The following is a 21,024-nucleotide window of genomic DNA, read 5'->3' as shown; positions in this document are numbered from 1 at the left end:
CTGCTGCTAGCTTCCAGCCCCACACTACATCTGTCACCACCCCAGAGCCAGATCCCATGACCACTGCGGTTATGGAACCAGAGCCCACCGCAGACTGAGAGACCCAGCTGATTGTCACAGAGATCGTGCCTGGACTGATGCCCACTACGGAGCCAGCAGCCGGAGGGGACAGATGTGTGAGATGTGTGACAAAGGCTGACCAGGTGTGTGAGCCAGCCATAACATCTGTACCAGTGGGAGTATTAGTGGAGCTGGATAAAGAGGGATGGCTGATTGACTGGGATACCGAGGTAGTGCTTCCCACACTGCCCACCAACGAACCTTCCTCACCACCAGTCCCTTCCTGCAATATTGTGTGTTTATCACAACTGGTCCTGCCCAGCACTAAGCCTGTTTCACTACAGTGTCCACTACAAGATTGAGCCAGTCTGTCAGACCCGCCTCTGCTGGTTCTCTTCAGCCCCTCGTCTTCTCTAACTCAAAGCTGTGTGGATAATCCTTGGGTCTTCCGGTCTCCAGCATCATCCAGTCAAGTAGATCAAATGGCTCCGCCTCCAGCATCTGCTCCACCTCGACTTGTCGACCTGTTGACCCTGCCTTGGCTCCTCCCTCCACTCCACCAGATACCATCGTACTCACGGCTCCACCGGCTCCCTCATCCCTCTGGCTCCACCTTGGTCAGTCGTCACCCTGCCTGCAGCACGGCCCTGCAGGCCTTCAGCTATGCTTCGCCCCTCCACCCCTTCAGCTTCAGCGGACTCTGCCTTTCCTCTGACTTTGCCTTGGTCCTTGGTTGCACCAGCTCTGCCTGATTCATCTGGGGCTCTAGCTCTACCTCGGATGCTCGTCACTACGTCTCTGCCTAGGTCTCCAGTGCCAGCAGTGTCACTCAGTCCTATCTGCTCTCTGTCTGCACCCTGGACTCCACTTTTAATGGCTCCATCGCTGTCAGTGTCATCATCCAAGACTCCATCATGGCTCCTCCCTCTATCGACTCCTGCCATCTGGATTCTTCCACCATCCACTCCTCCATGGCTCCTCCCATCATCTTCTCCTTGGCTTCTTTCACTGTCTGCTTCGCCCTGGTTCATCCCAGCTGCTCCCTTACGGGTTCCCACCATCAGAACCTCCGCCATTCGACCCTCAATCAAGCCATCATGGCATGAGTTTGTGCCTTCCCGAGATAGTAGGGAGGTTAAGTGTCTTTTGACTTCAAGTCATGATGCAAAGGTCCCCTTTGGTATGGAAGTACCTTAGGGCCATAGAAATAAATGTATCCTAAGACACAAGTGAGATCACATTTTGTAAGTTCAGAAAAAGCCCCAAATATATCCTATTCATACGCCTATTCATTATATTTCTGACATGAATAGGGTAAAAAATGTAACCTTTAGATACACCATGAAAATTACTGAGTTGATTACTTATATCAAGACAAACAAAAAATGTATTACAAGTCTTTTTTAAATTGTTTGTTAACATGGACAAACGGTGCATAATCTAATTACAGATGTGCTGATTTGCATAAATACCACAAGCGATCTAAACATTGGGTACAGCGTTTTTAAAACATTCAGAGATTCAGTCAGTCATGGAGGGGTCTTGAATCAGCCTGAAGGGGTTGTTATTCGCTATAACAACCGCCTCGCTATACATTACCCCTTACTTGAGATTAATGACTTGAATTACATAGCCTACAGGTAATGACTACAACAGTCCATGAGTCCATATCTTAAGACAGCTAACAAGTTATTTGCTGCTGCTAGCCGTGTTTGCTATCTAATGAAACTATTCGCTAATCCTAAACTTGACATCGTTTCACCAAAAATAGTCGTACAACAGCTCAACACACATCCAGATGTTCCCAATAAATTGTAGTTGATCACCAGGTATGTTTTATTAATGTATATTAATGAATAATCCATGTAGGAAAAACAAAAGGACATTTTTCTTACCTGAGGGACAGCTTAGTGACAGTTGAGAGTTGACAGTTGAGTGGACCTTGAATTAATGATTGACTGAATCTCTGAATGTTTTAAAAACGCTGTACCCAATGTTTAGATCTGTTGTGGTATTTATGCAAATAAGCACATCTGTAATTAGATTATGCACCATTTGTCCATGTTAACAAACAATTAAAAAAAGTTTTTTTTGTATTGATATAAGTAATCAACTCAGTTTTCATGGTGATATCTAAAGGTAAAATGTTTTACCCTATTCATGTGAGAAAAATAATGAATAGGCGTATGAATAGGATATATTTGGGGCTTTTTCTGAACTTACAAAATGTGATCTCACTTGTGTCTTAGGATAAATTTATTTCTATGGCCCTAAGGTACTTCCATACCAAAGGGGACCTTTGCATCATGACTTGAAGTCAAAGGCCCATTTTTTGGGCTTAACCTCCCTACTAAGAGGGGCGTTCTGTCACATTCTGTGTGTTCTATTTCATTTTCATTTCTTAGTTTGTTCCTCTTCGTTTACCCGTTCCCTTTGTTCTAGTTTCCCACCACTCATTAGTTATTATGGACACTCATGCCATCAACACACCTGTTTGTCATTTAGTTTGTTATCACTGTGTATTTAAGTTCCCGCTGTTACTTTGTCTTATTCAATGTGGATTACCTGAGTGGGTTTTATTAATAAACCTTTTTGGACTTGTCTTCATCATCATCATCTGGACTAAACTGTGACAGTATCGTTCACATATAGTTAATGTACACTGCAATGCTTCATGCGAGTGGGAGGTCTCTGCTGAGCTCTTTGGCCTCAAATTCTGCTTCTATGGTAACAACTTCTCTAAATGTTGAAAGATATTTTCAGGGTAATAGATGATTTAGCACTTCACTGGGAATTTAGCAATTAAAACTATTTTTAAATGAAGCTGAAATCATACTGATGTGTGGCTTCTACAGAAACATTTATCATTGCTCAGCAACGTCAGAACTCTTGTCTTAAAAGATTTATAAGTTATTGTTAAAAAATCAATTTCTCTATATGGGATTCTTACTTGCAGAACTCTACTGTTGCGCTATAACCACAATTTCATGGACTCACAAGTCTACGGGCTACAGTTTGACGTTCATACCTTGGCTTTGTCTTTGATGGTTGTATATCTCTCACTGAGTTTCTGGATCTCCTGTTGAGTGGCTGCATGTTCAGTCATGTTGGATCCCTTGGTGGCAATGGTCTCTAAAGGGCTAGAGTGGCTAAGAACTTCCTCATAGAGGAGCTGTACAGAACAAAGCAATTAAAGCAATTAATACTTTGAGGTTACAATTTCTAATATAACTGTAAGAATATACAATTGTTACATAATTCATAAATCCAGTATATTATATTATATTGTATTTAGTGCTGTCAAAATTAGCGCAAACATTTTTTTCCAGTTTAACACATTACAAATATTTAACGCAATTAACGCACCACCCGCTAGCATTACATTATATGATCACACTCTTATTCATGCAAATGCTTTTACACCATTCAAGCGCCACAAGACAAAAGAGAATACGTGAATCAAGAAACAGAAGCGCCTGAACAAACAATAACACATAATTATGCCAAAATGCCCATTTTGTTGAGTTTCCTCATAAGAGAAGTCTTAAGCCCTATTCGGATGGTAAATGTTTCTCGTGGGGTCATAAGGTATTTTCATTATTGACAGGGGCTAGTCAGTGATTTTATTGCCGTCCAAATCCAGAACGTCAGTGTTTTTCTCCCACCACCCGCGTAAAAATCCCCGGCCGAATTACCGACTGTTTTTAGACAAACACCAAGCACGTGTGGTAATTTAATTGCCGTCCGAATCCACATCTCTGAGTTTTCAAGAATATATCACTTCAAAATTCACAGTTAATATCCTTTTTGACCACTGCAGAGCACCGTACGGTTGCACTTCACTGTAATTTGGATGCATTTTAAAGATCTAGACTTTTATTACTGAAATGCTGGCAAGTATTTACAAGAGCAATATATTTCATCACTGCTCAAAAAATAAAAAGGAGAAAAAAGCAGGTAAACATTTGAAATGGGCCGTTATTACGGCAGCAATTATATATGTTAATAACCAAGCAGCCAAGTTCACCTTATGTAAATATTAACTTATTTCCGCTCATTTCCATGTGAAATAAAATGAAATCCTTTATTTTGAGATAAAATACAAGACAGCAAACCATTTTAACTATAATGTGCGTCTATACATCTTCCCATTTTAAAACAGATTTAAATAATTAAATAATAATTAGGATATTATTTTCCTACTATTAAATTAAATATGCATTTATTCTTATTATACCAAGCGTATGACATTTTATTTACAGCTGACAATCATGTTATTGAACACGTGAGCAGCGTTCCCAGGTGCGCAGGATCACAAAACTCGCTTAAAATCACGAGTTTTATCACTGAGGTGGCATGCTAATTTATTTTTACGGACTTCCGCATGAGAAACAATTACCGTCCGAATAGGGCTTTAAATTAACTTAAAGGGTTAGTTCACCCAAAAATGAAAATTCTGTCATTAATTACTCACCCTTATTTCGTTCGAGACCCGTAAGACCTCCGTTCATATTCGGAACACAAATGAAGATATTTTTGTTGAAAGCTGATGGCTGAGAAAGGCTTCATATAGGCCTCCATTGGCATTCAGTACACTTATACTCCCAAGACGGATAAAAGGCACTCAGAACATCGTTACAAAGTCCATCTCACCACAGTGACTCTACAATAATCTTACAATGCGACGACAATAGTTTTTGTGCGCAAAACAAAATCAAAATAACACCTTTATCCAGCTTGTTATTGCCTTCCGTGTGTGCCTCCACGACGCATGCGCGAGAATATGACGTAGCGCCGGGGTTCGAGAATCTATGAAATGCACACTCTAACCCCATTTTGAGCACTACGCCGAGACCTTAAGCACGATCAATGTAGAATCCAACAGCTTAGACACGCGCGTCTTCCTCTGCTCGTAAACAAATCACTTCTGGGTCATCTGTCCGAACGCCGGATCTGCGTCATATTCTCGCGCATGCGTCGTGGAGGCACACACGGAAGGCAGTAACAAGTTGGAAAAAGGTGTTATTTTGATTTTTTTTGCGCACAAAAACTATTGTCGTCGCATTGTAAGATTATTGTAGAGTCACTGTGGTGAGATGGACTTTGTAACGATGTTCTGAGTGCCTTTTATCCATCTTGGGAGTATAAGTGTACTGAATGCCAATGGAGGCCTATATGAAGCCTTTCTCAGCCATCAGCTTTCAACAAAAATATCTTCATTTGTGTTCCGAATATGAACGGAGGTCTTACGGGTCTCGAACGACGTGAGGGTGAGTAATTAATGACAGAATTTTCATTTTTGGGTGAACTAACCCTTTAATGAGTTGTGAGAAAATGAGATGCGCGTCAGAGCCGCATCATGTGTGGCAGCGGCAGATCTTAAAGTGACAGAAGCCTAATAAACCAGCTCAAACATGATTAATTACAGAATAAATGTGTGATTAATTAGTTGGGTTTTTTTTAATCGATTGACAGAACTATGTTATGTTATATGTTACACTTATGGAACTAAGTATTGTTATTCTCTGAGCTAAATAAATCCTATGAAAAGTATCACTTGCCTTGGCACGGCCTAGATTGGCTGTCTTGTCCCTCATTTCAGCGTAGTGTTTGTCTGAGTTTCCAAGGCTCTCTTCTACACGCTCCATCCAGCACTCAAACTGACTGACATCCTCCTGGTAACTGGTCCAGTGTGACAAGGCACCTTCCAGCTGGCTGGAAATGCAACACATAAACAAGACATCAACTACTTCCACACAGACACCTGAAGAGCAAATACCTCATGAGATACTTGGACAAAACCACTGACTTGAGGTACAACAGAGGATTTATATATACACAGACTGATGGAGAGAAAGCTCTTGGACCTTTTGCACTGTATGGATGTTGATAAGAGTGATTCCCAGGAGTCTTTGAGGTCCTGAATCTGCTTGCGAACCACTGGTACTCCCTCAGCTGATGTGTTCCTCTGGACAGATTCCCCTCTGGTGATGAGCATCTTCAGTTGGATTTCTCTCCCCTGACATGCTGTCAGTAAAGCCTGGAATCAATCAGGAATACTGTTACCCACCAAACATGTACAAATGAAAATTGCAAACTAATTTACGAGAGCCAAAATTCCTTAAAAGGCTGTCCTTGTTAAATGACAAAGTACCTCGAGCTGGCCCATTCTGGAAATAAGCACATTCTTGTCAGATGTGGGGCATCTGCAGGTCTTGAGGACCTGTTGGGACTCAGAAACCCAGTTCTGAAGTTCCTGAAGGCCCTGTGAGAAAAGCTGATGCTCCCCCACCACTCGCTCTACCCTCGACACCTTCTCCTGCAAGAGAAATCAAGACTAGAGTGAAAGACTGCACAAATGAGCTCTACTTTTTCCATTAGACATAAGATAATGAATGTGTACATGAATTTAATAAACATATTTACCTAGTGTTCGTAGCCTTCAGTAAATTAACTTGATACATAAAACACAAATATCAGTTGATCCTATGTTTACTTTCTTCACTGACACACGAAAAATGAAAAGACTATCAGTCAAAGCTCAGCTTTAGGAGGGGAAGAGACAGGGCAAGATAAGGAGACTGAGAGAAACAGAAAGAGTGATGGAAATGAGGAGAGAGCAGGTATTGATAAATAATCTACTGCCCTCTGACATGGTTTTGAAAGCTGTTTTTTACTCTTTTTTTTTTGGCCTTCAAACGTCTTAAAATGTACATATGTCGATCAGAGAAATCTACATTTTCTCAGGGGAGCCCCCCAAACCCCCTAACTATCTCAAATGGAGGACCTCGCAGATTTAAAAACCCTGCCTAATGCAGTTTTGGTTTCTTGCCACTGTTGCCTTTGGCTTGCTTATTTGGGGACACGTAATATTATTGATTTGACTGCACTGAACTGAACTGAGCTGGATGATGACATCACTGTTTTCTCCAGAGCTGCTTTATAGAAAGACTGAACTCGTTTCATAATTGATGAACTTAAATTGATGAGCTGTCATAGAACTGCACTGAATCAACACTTAAAGGCACAATATGTAAGATTTTTGGATTCAAATATCCAAAAAGAACAATGTTATATATTTTGTTGAATTCTGTAGTTACATTATCCCAAATGTTTAGCCATTTTAACCAGGACACAGACTGTGACTGTCGCCTATCAATAACATCATACCCGCGTTACCCTCGATTTCTGGTTTTATTTTGTAGAAACCATGGAAACACCAAAGCCGCTTTAATATATGATGTGTTTTATTAGACAGGAGAGCAACTGTTTGGATGCATTTGTCGACAGAAAACAAATCATTGTTCTCCGGCTCAACACAAGCTATGTTTCCATCCACTTATTTTTATGCGCATTTTGGGATATCGCATCAAAAAATGCTGAATGGAAACGCCAAGATGCGCATAGATTCTAAAAAGTGCATTAAAAACGTATGCGCTCGTTTGAGTTGGATACATTTTCTATACGATAGGAAAACATGCGCGTAAACTACAATGGAAATGCATTATCAAAAAAATTCCTTGATGTGCATTAAAAAAATCATGTGACTTTCGCGATGTAACAGCATAATTGTAGTAACCAGCAGGAAAATTATGTTCTCTTCGCATGGGCGTCGGAACCATTTTATGTGGGACAAGACCCACCCACTTTTTACGATCAATGATATTGGACCCACTCACGTTTATCGTCTCTAACATTCAGCATTCATGTCTGTTTACATGTCTGTCCCTAATCGATAAACACTTATTAATAAAATAGTTAGACGCTTCATTTCCACTTTTCTAATATTTTCTTCATTTTTATTGAAAATAAATGCCTTTACGATTTGATATGTGATGGGAAAACGGAGAAGATTGAGTTTGGCGAAAGCCGGATTCGAACCGCGGGTCGATTTGTGTCAAAACTAGATGCCGTGTGTCTTACCCCTACACTACTGCCGCTCTTAATGATATGGCGATTTCCGTAATTTTGTCTTTCCGAACTATACGTTTAGCAAGCAAAGCGGTGTATTTGTACTTAATGTAATTGGCATCTACTCCAGTAAAACATTTCTGAGGACCCACCCACATTTTTTTTGCTTCCGACGCCCATGTCTCTTCGACTCACTGGATGGAAACAGTGCTTTATTCGCAAATGTTTTATGCGTTAACCGTTTAAATGTTAACTGAAAAAAAATTAAATAAACAAACATATTTGAAGCTTTAGCTTAACCTGATATACTAACTAAAACAGAAGTACAAAATTTTAAAAACTATATAGAGGTTTTTAAAAAACAAACAAAAAAGTGAATTGAGCTCTTTCGTGTATTTTTGCGCTTGAACAGTTAAAAACCCAATTATGTCAAAATGTCAGTTTGGACATATTTAAGTAACAGTCGGTTATGTAATGATTAAATGCTCAATGAATGCATTACAACTGAACTAAACTCATTAGATTTTAGTCGACTAAAACTAGACTACAACTAAAAACAATTCCGGTGATTAAAATATGACTGAAACTAAATCAAAATTTGCTGTCAAAATTAACACTGCTCTCAAATGTGTGTAATATGATAAAGCGCTGGGTTCCCCCACACACACATGAGAAGAAGAATAAAAAAACAACAGCTCTGTGATATCTAGGCTTTATAAAGCTACGCCTTTGTTTTGACGACCTCTAGCGGCGAAAAATTACATATTGTGCCTTTAAGCGGAATAATGACACTATTGTCTTTTTAGAGCTGCTTTATAGCAGATCTGTTTTCATCACTTATTACTTTCCTCTTTAGCTACTTTAAAACGATCAGTATTATATAAAGCGTGACTTGACTTGTAACTAGCATATAGTAAATCTACTAATAGAACCAAACAGGCCATTAATATTGAGCTCATTATCAGTCACAATTAGTGGTAATAATGGACAGGCAAGCACGAGACTAGCTATGTTTCCATCCAAAGTTGCAAATATAATTTCTGCGCAAAAATGCAATATCGCATAAAACATTTGCGAATAAAGCACCGTATCCATCCAGTGAGTCGAAGAGAACATAATCATCACTTCCTGATAAATAACGCAAAAAAAACACTAAGAAACATAGCAGAAGCCACCATATATGATCATTTACGTATATAATAAATTATTTGCGTCTCAGAGAAACTTGTGCGTCTCAATAAACTTGTTGTCATGCTTTCAGAGGCAGATGTGCTGTTTGGGAACGCAGTCGTGTAAGACAGTTCTAGGAGGGAAATATACCGAGCATCTTTGACAACAGACTTCTGAATGACCAAAACAGCATTTCAGATGCTGTGCAAACAAGATTTTTCCGCTGTTTAGTACAGTTATGCTGTTACATCGCAAAGTCACATGATTTTCTTTATGCGCATCAAGGTTATTTTCGTTAACGAAAACTGAAACTAAGACTAAAACTGTTGGTCAAAAAACATTTTCGTAAACTGAAATAAAATGTAAAAATCATAATAAATGAAAAACTAAAACTAAACGAAACTAACAACTCTTACTGAAAAACTAACTGAAATAAAATAATAATTAGCAAAAATAAATATTCGTTTTCGTATTTAATAAGCTCTCTTTACTGTGGCGGAAAATCTGACCTGTAACGGTTGAGGGAGCAGTTTTAATTGTTTAACAATATTTCATCTTTAATATGAATGAGTTTGTCTGGAATGTATCATTTTTACTTTCATATTTTTACGTTGCATTTATTTGGTTCTTTGTTTAATCTCAGACCATTTTTTGTCGTATAGGTCATAGTTTGACTCAAGCTTTTTTGCTTAAGGTAAAGACCCAACTTTATGCATGTTTTGTAAGATTCCCCTCTCCGTTAAACATATTTTGTTGGACTGTCCTGGGTTAAAGAATGCTCTTATATCAAGTCTTTTCACTTATTTAGTAAGATTATGCATGAAAAGGTTTTTGATTTTTTTTATCATAAGTTGATTTAAAAAAATCTTGTATATGGCATGTGTTTGTTTGCTTGGTTTTTTTGTATTTATATGATATTTGTATTTTTGTAATTACATTTTTGCCATGAATATAGCCTTAGCTGCTGACATGGCATTAAATAAAACAATATGTATTCCATTATTTTATTTATATTATTAAGATGTCTGCATAAGAGTAAACTCGGTGCAAACATTAAACTTTGCTGAAATTAAAAATCTTGATTTGGTCTCTACACTTCGTTCTGGTACTCTGCTAAACTATAATTACTAAAACTAAAACTGAAACGAAATATATAAAAACTAGGGCTGTCAAAAGATTAATCGCGATTAATCGCATCCAAAATAAAAGTTTGTGTTTACATAATATATGTGTTTGTACTCTGTTAATTATTATTTATAAATAAATACACACACATTCATGTATATATTTAAGAAATATTTGCATGTATATACTGTATATACATTTATATAATCTATAATATATATAAATATAAATGTTTTATATATAAAAATAATATTTTTTTCTTAAATATATACATGCTTGTGTGTGTATTTATATATAAATAATAATTAACAGAGTACACACACATATATTATGTAAACACAAACTTTTATTTTGGATGTGATTAATCGCGATTAATCTTTTGACAGCCCTAATAAAAAATAAATAAAAATGTGTTTAAAAAATAAAAAATAAACTAAAACTAGCAAAATAATTTATAAAACTAACTAAAACTAAACTGAAATGTGTTGCAAAATCGAAAACGATAATAAAATAAAAACTAATTTAAAAATGCAAAACTATAATAACCTTGATGCGCATCAAGGAATTGGTAAATGCGTTTCCAACGTAGTTCTGTCAGGTCCATTAAGTCAAGAACACATGACAATAAAATGATTTAGAAATTTTTATTGAATTGCAGAATTGATGAATTCTGAATTAAATTTGTTGTTGGCGGTATGGCTCTGTTCAGGGAGTCCTCTGACCTTTCATGAGCACCATGAAATAGCAGAGAGTCAGAGGACAGCAGCAGCATTAGGGAACGCTTACCAGTTTAGGACTGGGAGAGCTTAACTATTCCCCCCATGAACAGAGCAGCAACGATGACATAAACAAATGCCACGTTATACACGACAGGAGGAGGTGGGGAGGTGGTGGGTTGCAAAGCAGCGAGCAGCAAGTAGTAAGAGCGAACTGGATCTTCTTTAAATAGAGTGCCGAAGTAATGACGTCACTTTGTAGGCCAAAACGCGGAAGTGAGTTAGCATTTTAGCCCTATGGGTTCCCTCGCCCTAAAGTCTATGGGTTTTTTGAATGGGTTTTTGCTAAATCGCCTGAAATAAGGTCTGTGGTTAACAAAGCCTCTATATATTTTCACGTTTTAATCTATGACATAAAACACACTAGTTATAACCTGCTTGTGATTTTTTAAGACTTTATTGTGTCTTAAAAACGATGGTTGCTAACAAGTTGCTAAAAGGGACTACATCCTTTGGCGGGGACTTTAGACGTCATCGTGACAAACAGGCAATCTCTCACTAGCCCGCGTTTTTGCCTAAGAATGAAGAACTTATGTGGCGTGAATAAATCGCGCTATTCGCGCAAAGTTGGATGCTTGAACATTTGGAGTTTACTCTCTTCACATGTTTGTCTCGTTGAGAAATGGCTGACATGGGCTGTGTTTACACGTCTTTTTGTGTTAAAATCTACTGTTAATGTGTGACAACTTAGTTTTAAGACTTTTTCAGTCGATAATGTAGTTGTTTAAAGCTCAAATCTGTGGTTTATTTATAAGAAGAGTGCCTATTTAAACATTTTATCTGGTGTTATCGGAGTTGTGAGCTCCAGTGAGTCAGCGGCGGTCAGCGCTTGTTTAGCCGGCGAGAGTTGACTTTCCTCGGCCAGTCCTTCTGACGTCTGCCGCTGGCTCTGATGTCTCTGTGGCGTCTCCAGCTATAATTAGTCTTGTGGAGATTTAACGGCCCATATTTGCTCTCATGGATCTATAATTTGTTCCCTGGCAAATCGTTTAGGCTGAGTGCAAAGATAAGTTTCATTACTTGTTTATTTTTAGGCTATAACTGTACGTTACCATTGTAAGTTAGCCGACTAGCACTGACTTTGAATGTTTGACTGAATTGTTTGCTTTATTTCATGTGTAGCTTATTATACGTTTTGAATTATTGATCATACATAAACTTGCATTTAACAAAAAGAGACTGGGTTGTGTTTCATGTCATTTAATGTTATCACAGTGATAATCATATTGTCTGAAAAAACATTAACAAAAGATAAATCTCAGAGAGGCACGCATAAACAAAATTAGTTTCTAACATTTTTGGAAAAAACGAATGGGCAATATTTCTCATGAAAAAGTGGATAAGTGTTCATACACAGCGCAGATTATAATGAGCGAGCGTGCTTTTAAATAAAGTTTGAGGAAGCTTGATGATGACGTTGATCCGCGACCATGGTGTGCTGTAGTCCGTTTATAGCCTACCGTTAGCATTTTATATCTGACGGCTTTATTTGGGCTTCAAAATGTATACATTTTGGATTAACTTGTAAAGATTATCTTGGTAGACAAAACGTGTAAGGGTCATTACTCTTTGTTGAACACAGATCTTATTTTTTGCGATTTTCCAAAAGTCTATGGGGAAAATGAATGGCTTTTTGATCGAGGGAACCCATGCGCCGCTAACTTCCGGGTTGGCCTACAAAGTGACGTCATTACTTCGGCACTCTATAGGCGCCCTGCTTTTAGCGTAGCCATTTGCAGTGAGGGGAGTTGAAACAGCTGATGCAAATCAGCTGATGAGACAGTGTTGTTACCAATAGCGTTAGCAGCGTCTTGACTACTTGGCCTGCCAGAACTGACGCTGACGCTCAATTTTATGCGCATGTTTTCGTATCAGATAGAAAATGTATCCAACTCAAACGAGCGCATACGTTTTTAATGCGCATTTTTAGAATGTATGCGCATCTTGGCGTTTCCATTCAGCATTTTTTGATGCGATATCCCAAAATGCGCTTGAAAATAGGTGGGTGGAAACATAGCAAGTGATGAGGTAAATAGACAGGTAGAGGAGGTTACCTTGATCAGGTTGCTCAGGGCCAAGTAGCACGCAGCCAGCTGGCAGACGCGGTGCACAAAGCTCTTCCCAGCACCCTGGCCGTCCCAGAGCCCATGTGCTCGCCCTCTCAGCCCTGCCAGTTCAGACTCTCTGGAGCTCATCTCCTCCAGCAACGTCTGACGGTGTGCAAGCAGGGGTCAAAGGAGAGGAAAGATGAACGCTCATGCCATCAAAGACCACACTAAAAACAAACGCCAGCTTTTGGACACATCCAAAGAGACGGACTGGTCACATTCTCCAAACACCAAAACAACTTTTACTAAACACACTTAATACATCAGGGCACAAAAGACCACCGCAAGCAAATGTCTTGCCTCTTTTCTTCAGATGGAAAAAGAGCAGACTGTGAAATTGTCAGTTAGGCAGACACAGTTGATGATAATAGAGTCTATCATGTGGGGTGCACTCTGGGGATAAAGGGATTAAGAGGGAAAGTGGGTAAAAGCAGGGGAAGGGGATGGATAATCACTCTACACACTGTACAGATACACTGCTGGAGATGTAATTGCCAACAGAGCAGACAAAAGCACCCAGCAGGCGACAGAGCACTACAAAAATAGAGATGAAAGATCTCGTGATAAGGCAAAAATAGAAATGTTTATCTATTCTAGGTTCACATTATTATGAGATTGCATATTGGGGTTTTGTTCTTTGAGTGCATTTGTAGAGCGAAAAAATTAATTGCATGTCAGTCTAATCCTCAAAAGTGGCAAACATCTCGACTCAGCAGAACCATCATTGACAGACAGGGTTTATCTTTCATTATCTCCCACTTCTGTTTCATTCGTTTAATTGAGCTTAAGTACTGCACAATACACTGACACAGTTAGTTAATTTCATCTGATCATTTAATTACAAGTAGCTGGATTATGTTAAAAAGACATTTCTTTTTTATATTCTCCAAATGCATAATCTATTGATCATGAATCAAATGTTCTCCTGTCAATGAATTACATTACACTGATTGTCAAGGTACAGTAAGCGAGGACTGGAATCTCAATAGCAGCGATTGATGCTCTTATGAATTTAATAAGACTATCTGGTGTACCTGAAGTTTGGAGAGCTCTAGCCTCTTGGCAGGCAGGTCATGGAGTCGAGCGCTGCTCTCCTGCACACTGATCTCTGTCCTGTTCAGCCAGTCTTGCAGAGGCTCCACACTCGCCTCGAAGTCCTGCATCTGAGACTGCAAGACCTGAGGGCACATGTTCACATTACACACGTTTATGGTTTTTACTTATTAAAAAAAAAACTTGCCTGGTTAGGATACAGTTTTTAACCCTAGTTATGCAGTACTTTTTTATGTAAAGTGAACAATAAAAAAAATTAAATAAATTAAATAAATAAAATAAAATAAAAAATACAATAAAAATGTGAGACAGGATAGTTTTTCACTCTAGCTATGCAGTACTTTTTATGTAAAGGGAACAATAAAATAAAATAAAATAAAATGAAATGAAATAATTAAATAAATGAAATGAAATGAAATAAAATAATAAATAAAAGAAAAGAAAATAAAAGAAATGAAATAAAATAAAATAATAAAAGAAAAGAAATAAAAGAAAAGAAATTAAATAAAATAATAAATAAAATAATAAAATGAAATTAAAGTTAAATTAAATAAATAAATAAAAAATAGTTTTTAACCCTAGCTATGCAGTACTTTTTTTTTTTAAAGTGAACAATAAAAATAAATAAATTAATAAAATTAAAAAAATTAAAAATTAAATAATACAATTAAAAAATTACATTAAAAATAAAATAAAAATGTGAGACAGGATAGTTTTTCACCCTAGCTATGCAGTACTTTTTTATGTAAAGTGAACAATAAAATAAATAAATAAACACAAAAAATAAATAAAAATGAAATAATAAAATAAAAAATAAAATAAAAATGTGAGACAGGATAGTTTTTCACCCTAGCTATGCAGTACATTTTATGTAAAGGGAACAATAAAATTAAATAAAATTAAATAAAATTAAATAATTAAATAAATGAAATGAAATAAAATAATAAATAAAATAAAATAAATGAAATAAAATAATAAATAAAATAAAATAATATAAATGAAATTAAATAAAAAATAAAATAAAAAAAATTCAAAGTTAAATTAAATAAAATTTTACAAAATTTTGTTTTTCACCCTAGCTATGCAGTACTTTTTATGTAAAGGGAACAATAAAATAAAATAAAATAAAATGAAATAATTAAATAAATGAAATGAAATGAAATAAAATATAAAATAAAATAAAAAATAAAATAAAATAAAATAAAATGAAATAAAAAATAAAATAAAATAAAATAAAATAAAATAAAATAAAATAAAATAAAATAAAATAAAATAAAATAAAATAAAATAAAATAAAATAAAATAAAATAAAATAAAATAAAATAATAAATAAAATGAAATAAATGAAATGAAATAAAAAAAAATAAAAAAAAAATAAAAAATTCAAAGTTAAATTAAATAAAATTTTACAAAATTTTGTTTTTCACCCTAGCTATGCACTACTTTTTATGTAAAGTGAACAATAAAATAAAATTAAAAATAAATGAAATGAAATAAGTAAATATAAAATAATAATTAAAAAGAAAAAAAAAATTTAATAAAAAAAGTGAGACATTTTTACTTACTAAAATAAACTTGTCTCACACCTGTTAGAATACAGTGTTAAACACTAGCCATTGTAGTATTTTTAATGTATAGTGAACAGGATATTACATAATATTAAAATAAAAAAATAAAAAAAATATATATATAATAATTAAAAAATTATTTAAATTGAATTAAATAGTAATGTGCAAAGATGTTTTTATTAAAACAGCTTGTGTCACACATGGATGGATACAGTGTTAAACACTCGCGATGTAGTATTTTTTATGTAAAGTGAATAGAATATTAAAATAATTTAATAAATAAAATGAAAAAAAGACGTCTAAAAATGGACTCATCTCTACCTGCAAGGCCGTCTCTCTTCTCTGTAAGCTGTCCACCAGGCTCTTCCAGTCATCTTTGGCTGTGTTTGCTTTGGTCCTGATGGCCTCCACTCTGTCGGCAGCCATTACGCTACTGAGCTGCTCTCCATACGTGAGGACAGCACTTAGTCTGGCCTGGCCCTGGTCCTTGTCACTCATGAACTCCTGTGATGCAGAATGAGCAAGACGTCAGCCGCACAGACACAAGCGGACTATCATAGAGCAGAGGGCAGCAAGTGCAATGAGTCCCGTCCAGACATTGACAGGCACCCAGCAGGGATCTCCCACCATCTGTGAGGCGTGCGCGTCCCCTCTTTTTGCCGTCTTTCTCCACTCAAACGTTACAGAATGCAATTATGTATGACCCAAAGCATGTCTGCAGCTGTGTTGCTGGTTCAGGGCAGTAAGCCATGCGGAAACATTGTTCCACATTTGAAATGTATTTGATGGTAAATAAAAAATGAGCAGCGTTGTTTCTATTCTCATCTTTCTATTCTCAGTAACCCTGTTCCACTTCTTTCTGCATATCTCTTCCTTTTTATTGTACATAAGCTACACTATATTTAGTCCCACACAGAATCTGTGCTGATCTTTGCCTTGTTCTCTGCAGTATTCTGTGGAATGAATTTATGTATGGTGACAAATGTAAAACAGAGCTCGCGCTGGTTTCGCTTCAAGACCCAGATTTTTTACATCGGACATGAAGCGTTGACTCAATACGTTGCCAAAATGACTGTGCAAAATTGAATTTGAATGCTTTCATGCTCTCACCAGCTAAAAATGTCCTGCACAAACCACACAGTGCTCAACACAAATCAAGTGAACATGTATTTAAAGTAATCTAGTCATGTAACCTGTCCATGTTTGCATCTGCCTAATATAACTGTGAAAGATGAATTTGAGGCACAATGGATTGTCGTTGATGTCCGTAACAAAAGTTCAGTTTGGTTACTCTTTTAGTTTGGAACAACTTGAGGGTGAGTACATTTTGTTTTCAATCTGTTTATTTGGTAACGTAACTACTGTATGCATGTTTATCCCTCTATGGTACGGTGTTGCCTCCAAGCAACATAGTCTATTTTAGTTTATTTTTAATTAATTGACACACCAATTTATTGGTCAAACCTATCTCAGGGAAGAATAACTCAAATACTAATAAATGAAAGTACAAAAAAGTGGTCACATGACTCACAGGGGTCCATTTTGTGTCCTGTTTCAGCACATGTGCACAGGTCACATGGCTCCATATTTTCTCCAATGAAAAGTGTATTTTTTACAAATTTGCATCCAGTTAATCACCCACAAAAATATGAGTCACCTTTACTGGTAAGTAAAGAAGTTTTTTCAAGACTTTACATTCTTTATCATAAAATGTTTTAGAATAACAAAAAACTGTGTGTTGCCTCAAGGCAACATTGTACCATAATGGAATCGCATAAGGCCATACCAGACACACTGGGTTGGATACAAATATAGTATATTTGTAAGGAAAAGAGATAGAATTATCTAAATATATTTGCATTTTTGCATGATTTAGTAATGCACGTATAAGAATAGTAATTCACATACTATAACTGCACATATTATGATCTGCACATTTTCTATAACACAAAAAAAGGTATAAAACACAACTGATGAGGGTGAGGATGAGGATGAGGATGAGGATGAGGTGTCATGTGATGAGGAAGATGAGGTCAAAGTGACAATCCGGCAGGGAGAGAGTGAGATCGAAGATGGAGATGAGGATGAAGATAGAGATGAGGATGAAGATGGACACGACAACTTGATGTGATGGTTTGACATGATAACTTGATGTGATGGTTTGACATGATAACTTGATATGATAACTTGATATGATAACTTGATATGATAACTTGACATGATAACTTGATGTGATGGTTTGACATGATAACTTGATATGATAACTTGATATGATAACTTGATGTGATGGTTTGACATGATAACTTGATGTGATGGTTTGGTGATACTTGTGTTCCACGATGGTACAATGTTGCCAGAGAGCAACAGCTGAATTTCAAATGTTACTTTTTATTAAATATGAAATTTGTAATACATTATAAACTGGATAAATGTGTTTGTTCAGGTGTCTGGTTAAAGAAATTGATGTTTTCAATAATTATATTTCTTTTTTCTACATGAAAATGTCAAATGTTTCAATTTGTCCATTGTGGTACAATGTTGCCTTGAGGCAACACACTTTAAAAAAAGAAATAAAATAAAATAAATGTTTTATTGATTTTGTCATAGTATCCAATTTTAAGCAGGAAAAACACCACAAATAATTTTTTCCTCATTGATATCATATTGCGTACCATAGAGGGTTATATGGTAAATAGCATTTTATTATTTGCATTCTTTTTTTACTCAGGCAAAAATCAGAACAGACCTGTGACCCATTTTAGGGTCAAAACTTAGCATTTGAGAAACACTGGCAATTACTCATTTGAAAGACAGAAATAGAAATAGGGATGCACAATATATCGGCCACCATGTTGGTATCGGCCGATATACAGTATGTTCCTTTTTAGGGGCCTATCACACCCCCGGCGCAATGTGGCGGCAGGTGTGACGCAAGTGTTTTTTGCTAGCTTTAGCCTGACGTGGTTATCATCTTCACATCCAGCTTCAGGTTGTTTAAAGGGGTCATGAATTGAGAAATCAACTTTCCCTTGAGCTTTTGATATATAAAAGGTCATGGTAATATAAGAATATTCTGTAAGTTACAGAGCTGAAAACTTCCTTGTTAGTCAAAGAAAAGCTTTTATAGACACCAGGCCCAGAAAACGATCGATCTCAGAATATTTCGACCCTTGACGTCAGAGTGTAGTGAAGCACCGCCTCAACAGAAGAACAACAACGCCTGATTCTGTAGCCCCGCCCACCGACTCAGAGCAGCATAGAGCTAAACCACATCGCATTTCTAAGCAGTAAACATACCCCATAAGCGTAATGTGGATTTCCAATATTATGAATGCATGGATGAACTTTATTTTTAATAAATATATCCAGCTCACGTGGGGAAGACATTGCACGTATGTTCATTTAACCACGGATTCATTTGTAAACAAGAGACTGGATTTGCAGACAGGATGAGATTATATGAACGAATGAAGCAACACACTAATGTGAGTAAAACATGTTTTTTATATGTGATAGTATTGCATTGTTACAGATCGTGTTTATTATGTGTACATGTCTAACTGAACATACCTTAGCACGCTGTCATAGGCTGGAGAATCCTTTATTTCTTGGTGTGCGTTGTTCATTCTCTTGATTTGATATTTGAAGGGCTTGCGTGCCCGCGCGTGTGTGTACGGTTCGCGGTTATATTCATTGATCGGGCGGGCCAAGTAACGTTAAAAAAAAATTCCATTCCAATCAATCGCGGGTGGATGAGAGATGAATCATTGTGTTTGTTTGATAAAGATATTTTGCGAGTCCTGGCTGTGGGCTGGGCGATTCATTCCGGTTGCCGTTTGCCACACACTGTCACTGACAGGGGGAGCAGAAGCTCATTAAATATGCAAATCTTATCCAATCCTAGCCGTGGGCGTTTACTTCCAAGTCTTCAGTGCGACACGCCCATCAAAAACAAGCGTGTCTTGAGAGAGCCTCAAAACCATGGCAGAAAATAGCCTATTACTTATTCATTATGATGTTTCTGATTGTAAAAACCACGCGAACACAATAAGTTGACCTCAGACAACAGTATAAAAAAATAAAAAATGCCAGTTCATGACACCTTTAAATAGCAAATGCACTGTTCACCCATGGGCGTCTGGTCTGAGAACCAGGTGTGTTCAGGCGCATTGTTGGCACTTGCTATTTTGAGGAACTGAAAACGCCTGCGCCATTGACTAACAGAAACCTGGTCTTAAAGGGATAGTTCACCCAAAAATGAAATTTCTGTCATAATTTACTCACCCTCAAGTTGTTCCAAACCTGTATGAGTTTCTTTGTTCTGCTGAACACAAAATAAGATATTTTGAAGAATGTTTGTAACCAAGCAGAGAGAGCAACCATTGACTACCATAGTAGGGGGAAAAAAATACTATGGTAGTCAATGGTTGCTCTTACAAACATTCTTCAAAATATCTTCTTTTGTGTTCAGCAGAACAAAGAAACTCAAACAGGTTTGGAACAACTTGAGGGTGAGTAAATTATGACAGAATTTCATGGAACTATCCATTTAAGACAATAGCACAGTATTTTTTGTGTTATTTAAAGGGCGCGTTAGTAATATGCACAACGCACAACACACAAACACGCTTATTACAGCACACAAAATAAAAGGATTCCTCTCTGGAAAAGTGTTCGGTTTTTCTGCTCGCATGTAAATAGTGAACCCGCCATGGTGCGAGCGCAACTGGCTTTTAAAGGGAATGGGAGATGAGACTCTGATTGGTTTATTGCACGTTACGCCCAAAACACACCCATGACTCATTAAGAGATGAGGGACAACCCTTTTGGACCAGGACGCCAACCATTTTTCCCGTCATTAAACTAGCAAAAGTAGATTTGGACACGCCATGAGTGCCCTTTCGTCTTGCGCTTTAGAGACCATGCGCTTAGAATGTTAAAATAGGGCCCTTAATGTTATCGTTATCGGCCCGATAAGAACATTTTTGTATTAAAGCCGATAAATAATGTGTTATTTTTATTATCTGAGACACTTCAGATGCGCACTGTTCACATGATGGTTTGGAATTGCTTGAAATATGATTGGATGATTGGAAATATATTACATAAAATGGTAAGAACATTATAATTGTGTGTTCGGGGCATGGCTTTTAATGATGAGACTTCAGTTTTTGTAATCAGGCTCTCAAAAATTACATAATTTGGATTTAGATTTATTGGCCAATTTAACACGTGTTGTATCGGCTTTCAAAT

The 21,024-nt window shown here is 36.8% G+C and overlaps 1 protein-coding gene across 1 annotated transcript in view; it reads right to left on the bottom strand.

Annotated features, from left to right (window-relative positions):
* Positions 1–21,024, bottom strand: part of syne1a (spectrin repeat containing, nuclear envelope 1a) — a 248,224-nt gene that overhangs the window by 121,502 nt on the left and 105,698 nt on the right. The window contains exons 58-64 of the mRNA XM_079830658.1: positions 16,093–16,275; positions 14,185–14,328; positions 13,097–13,252; positions 6,215–6,379; positions 5,928–6,100; positions 5,622–5,775; positions 3,089–3,232 (exon numbers count right to left, since the gene is read on the bottom strand). Of these exons, the coding sequence (XP_079686784.1) occupies positions 3,089–3,232; positions 5,622–5,775; positions 5,928–6,100; positions 6,215–6,379; positions 13,097–13,252; positions 14,185–14,328; positions 16,093–16,275 (1,119 nt within the window). The remainder of the gene's footprint in view (positions 1–3,088; positions 3,233–5,621; positions 5,776–5,927; positions 6,101–6,214; positions 6,380–13,096; positions 13,253–14,184; positions 14,329–16,092; positions 16,276–21,024) is intronic.

Source organism: Gobio gobio (assembly GCF_949357685.1).
Source record: "Gobio gobio genome assembly, chromosome: 12".
Taxonomy (NCBI): domain Eukaryota; kingdom Metazoa; phylum Chordata; class Actinopteri; order Cypriniformes; family Gobionidae; genus Gobio; species Gobio gobio.
The sequence above is the reverse complement of the archived record's forward strand: the minus strand, read 5'-3'. Positions and strand labels throughout refer to the sequence as shown.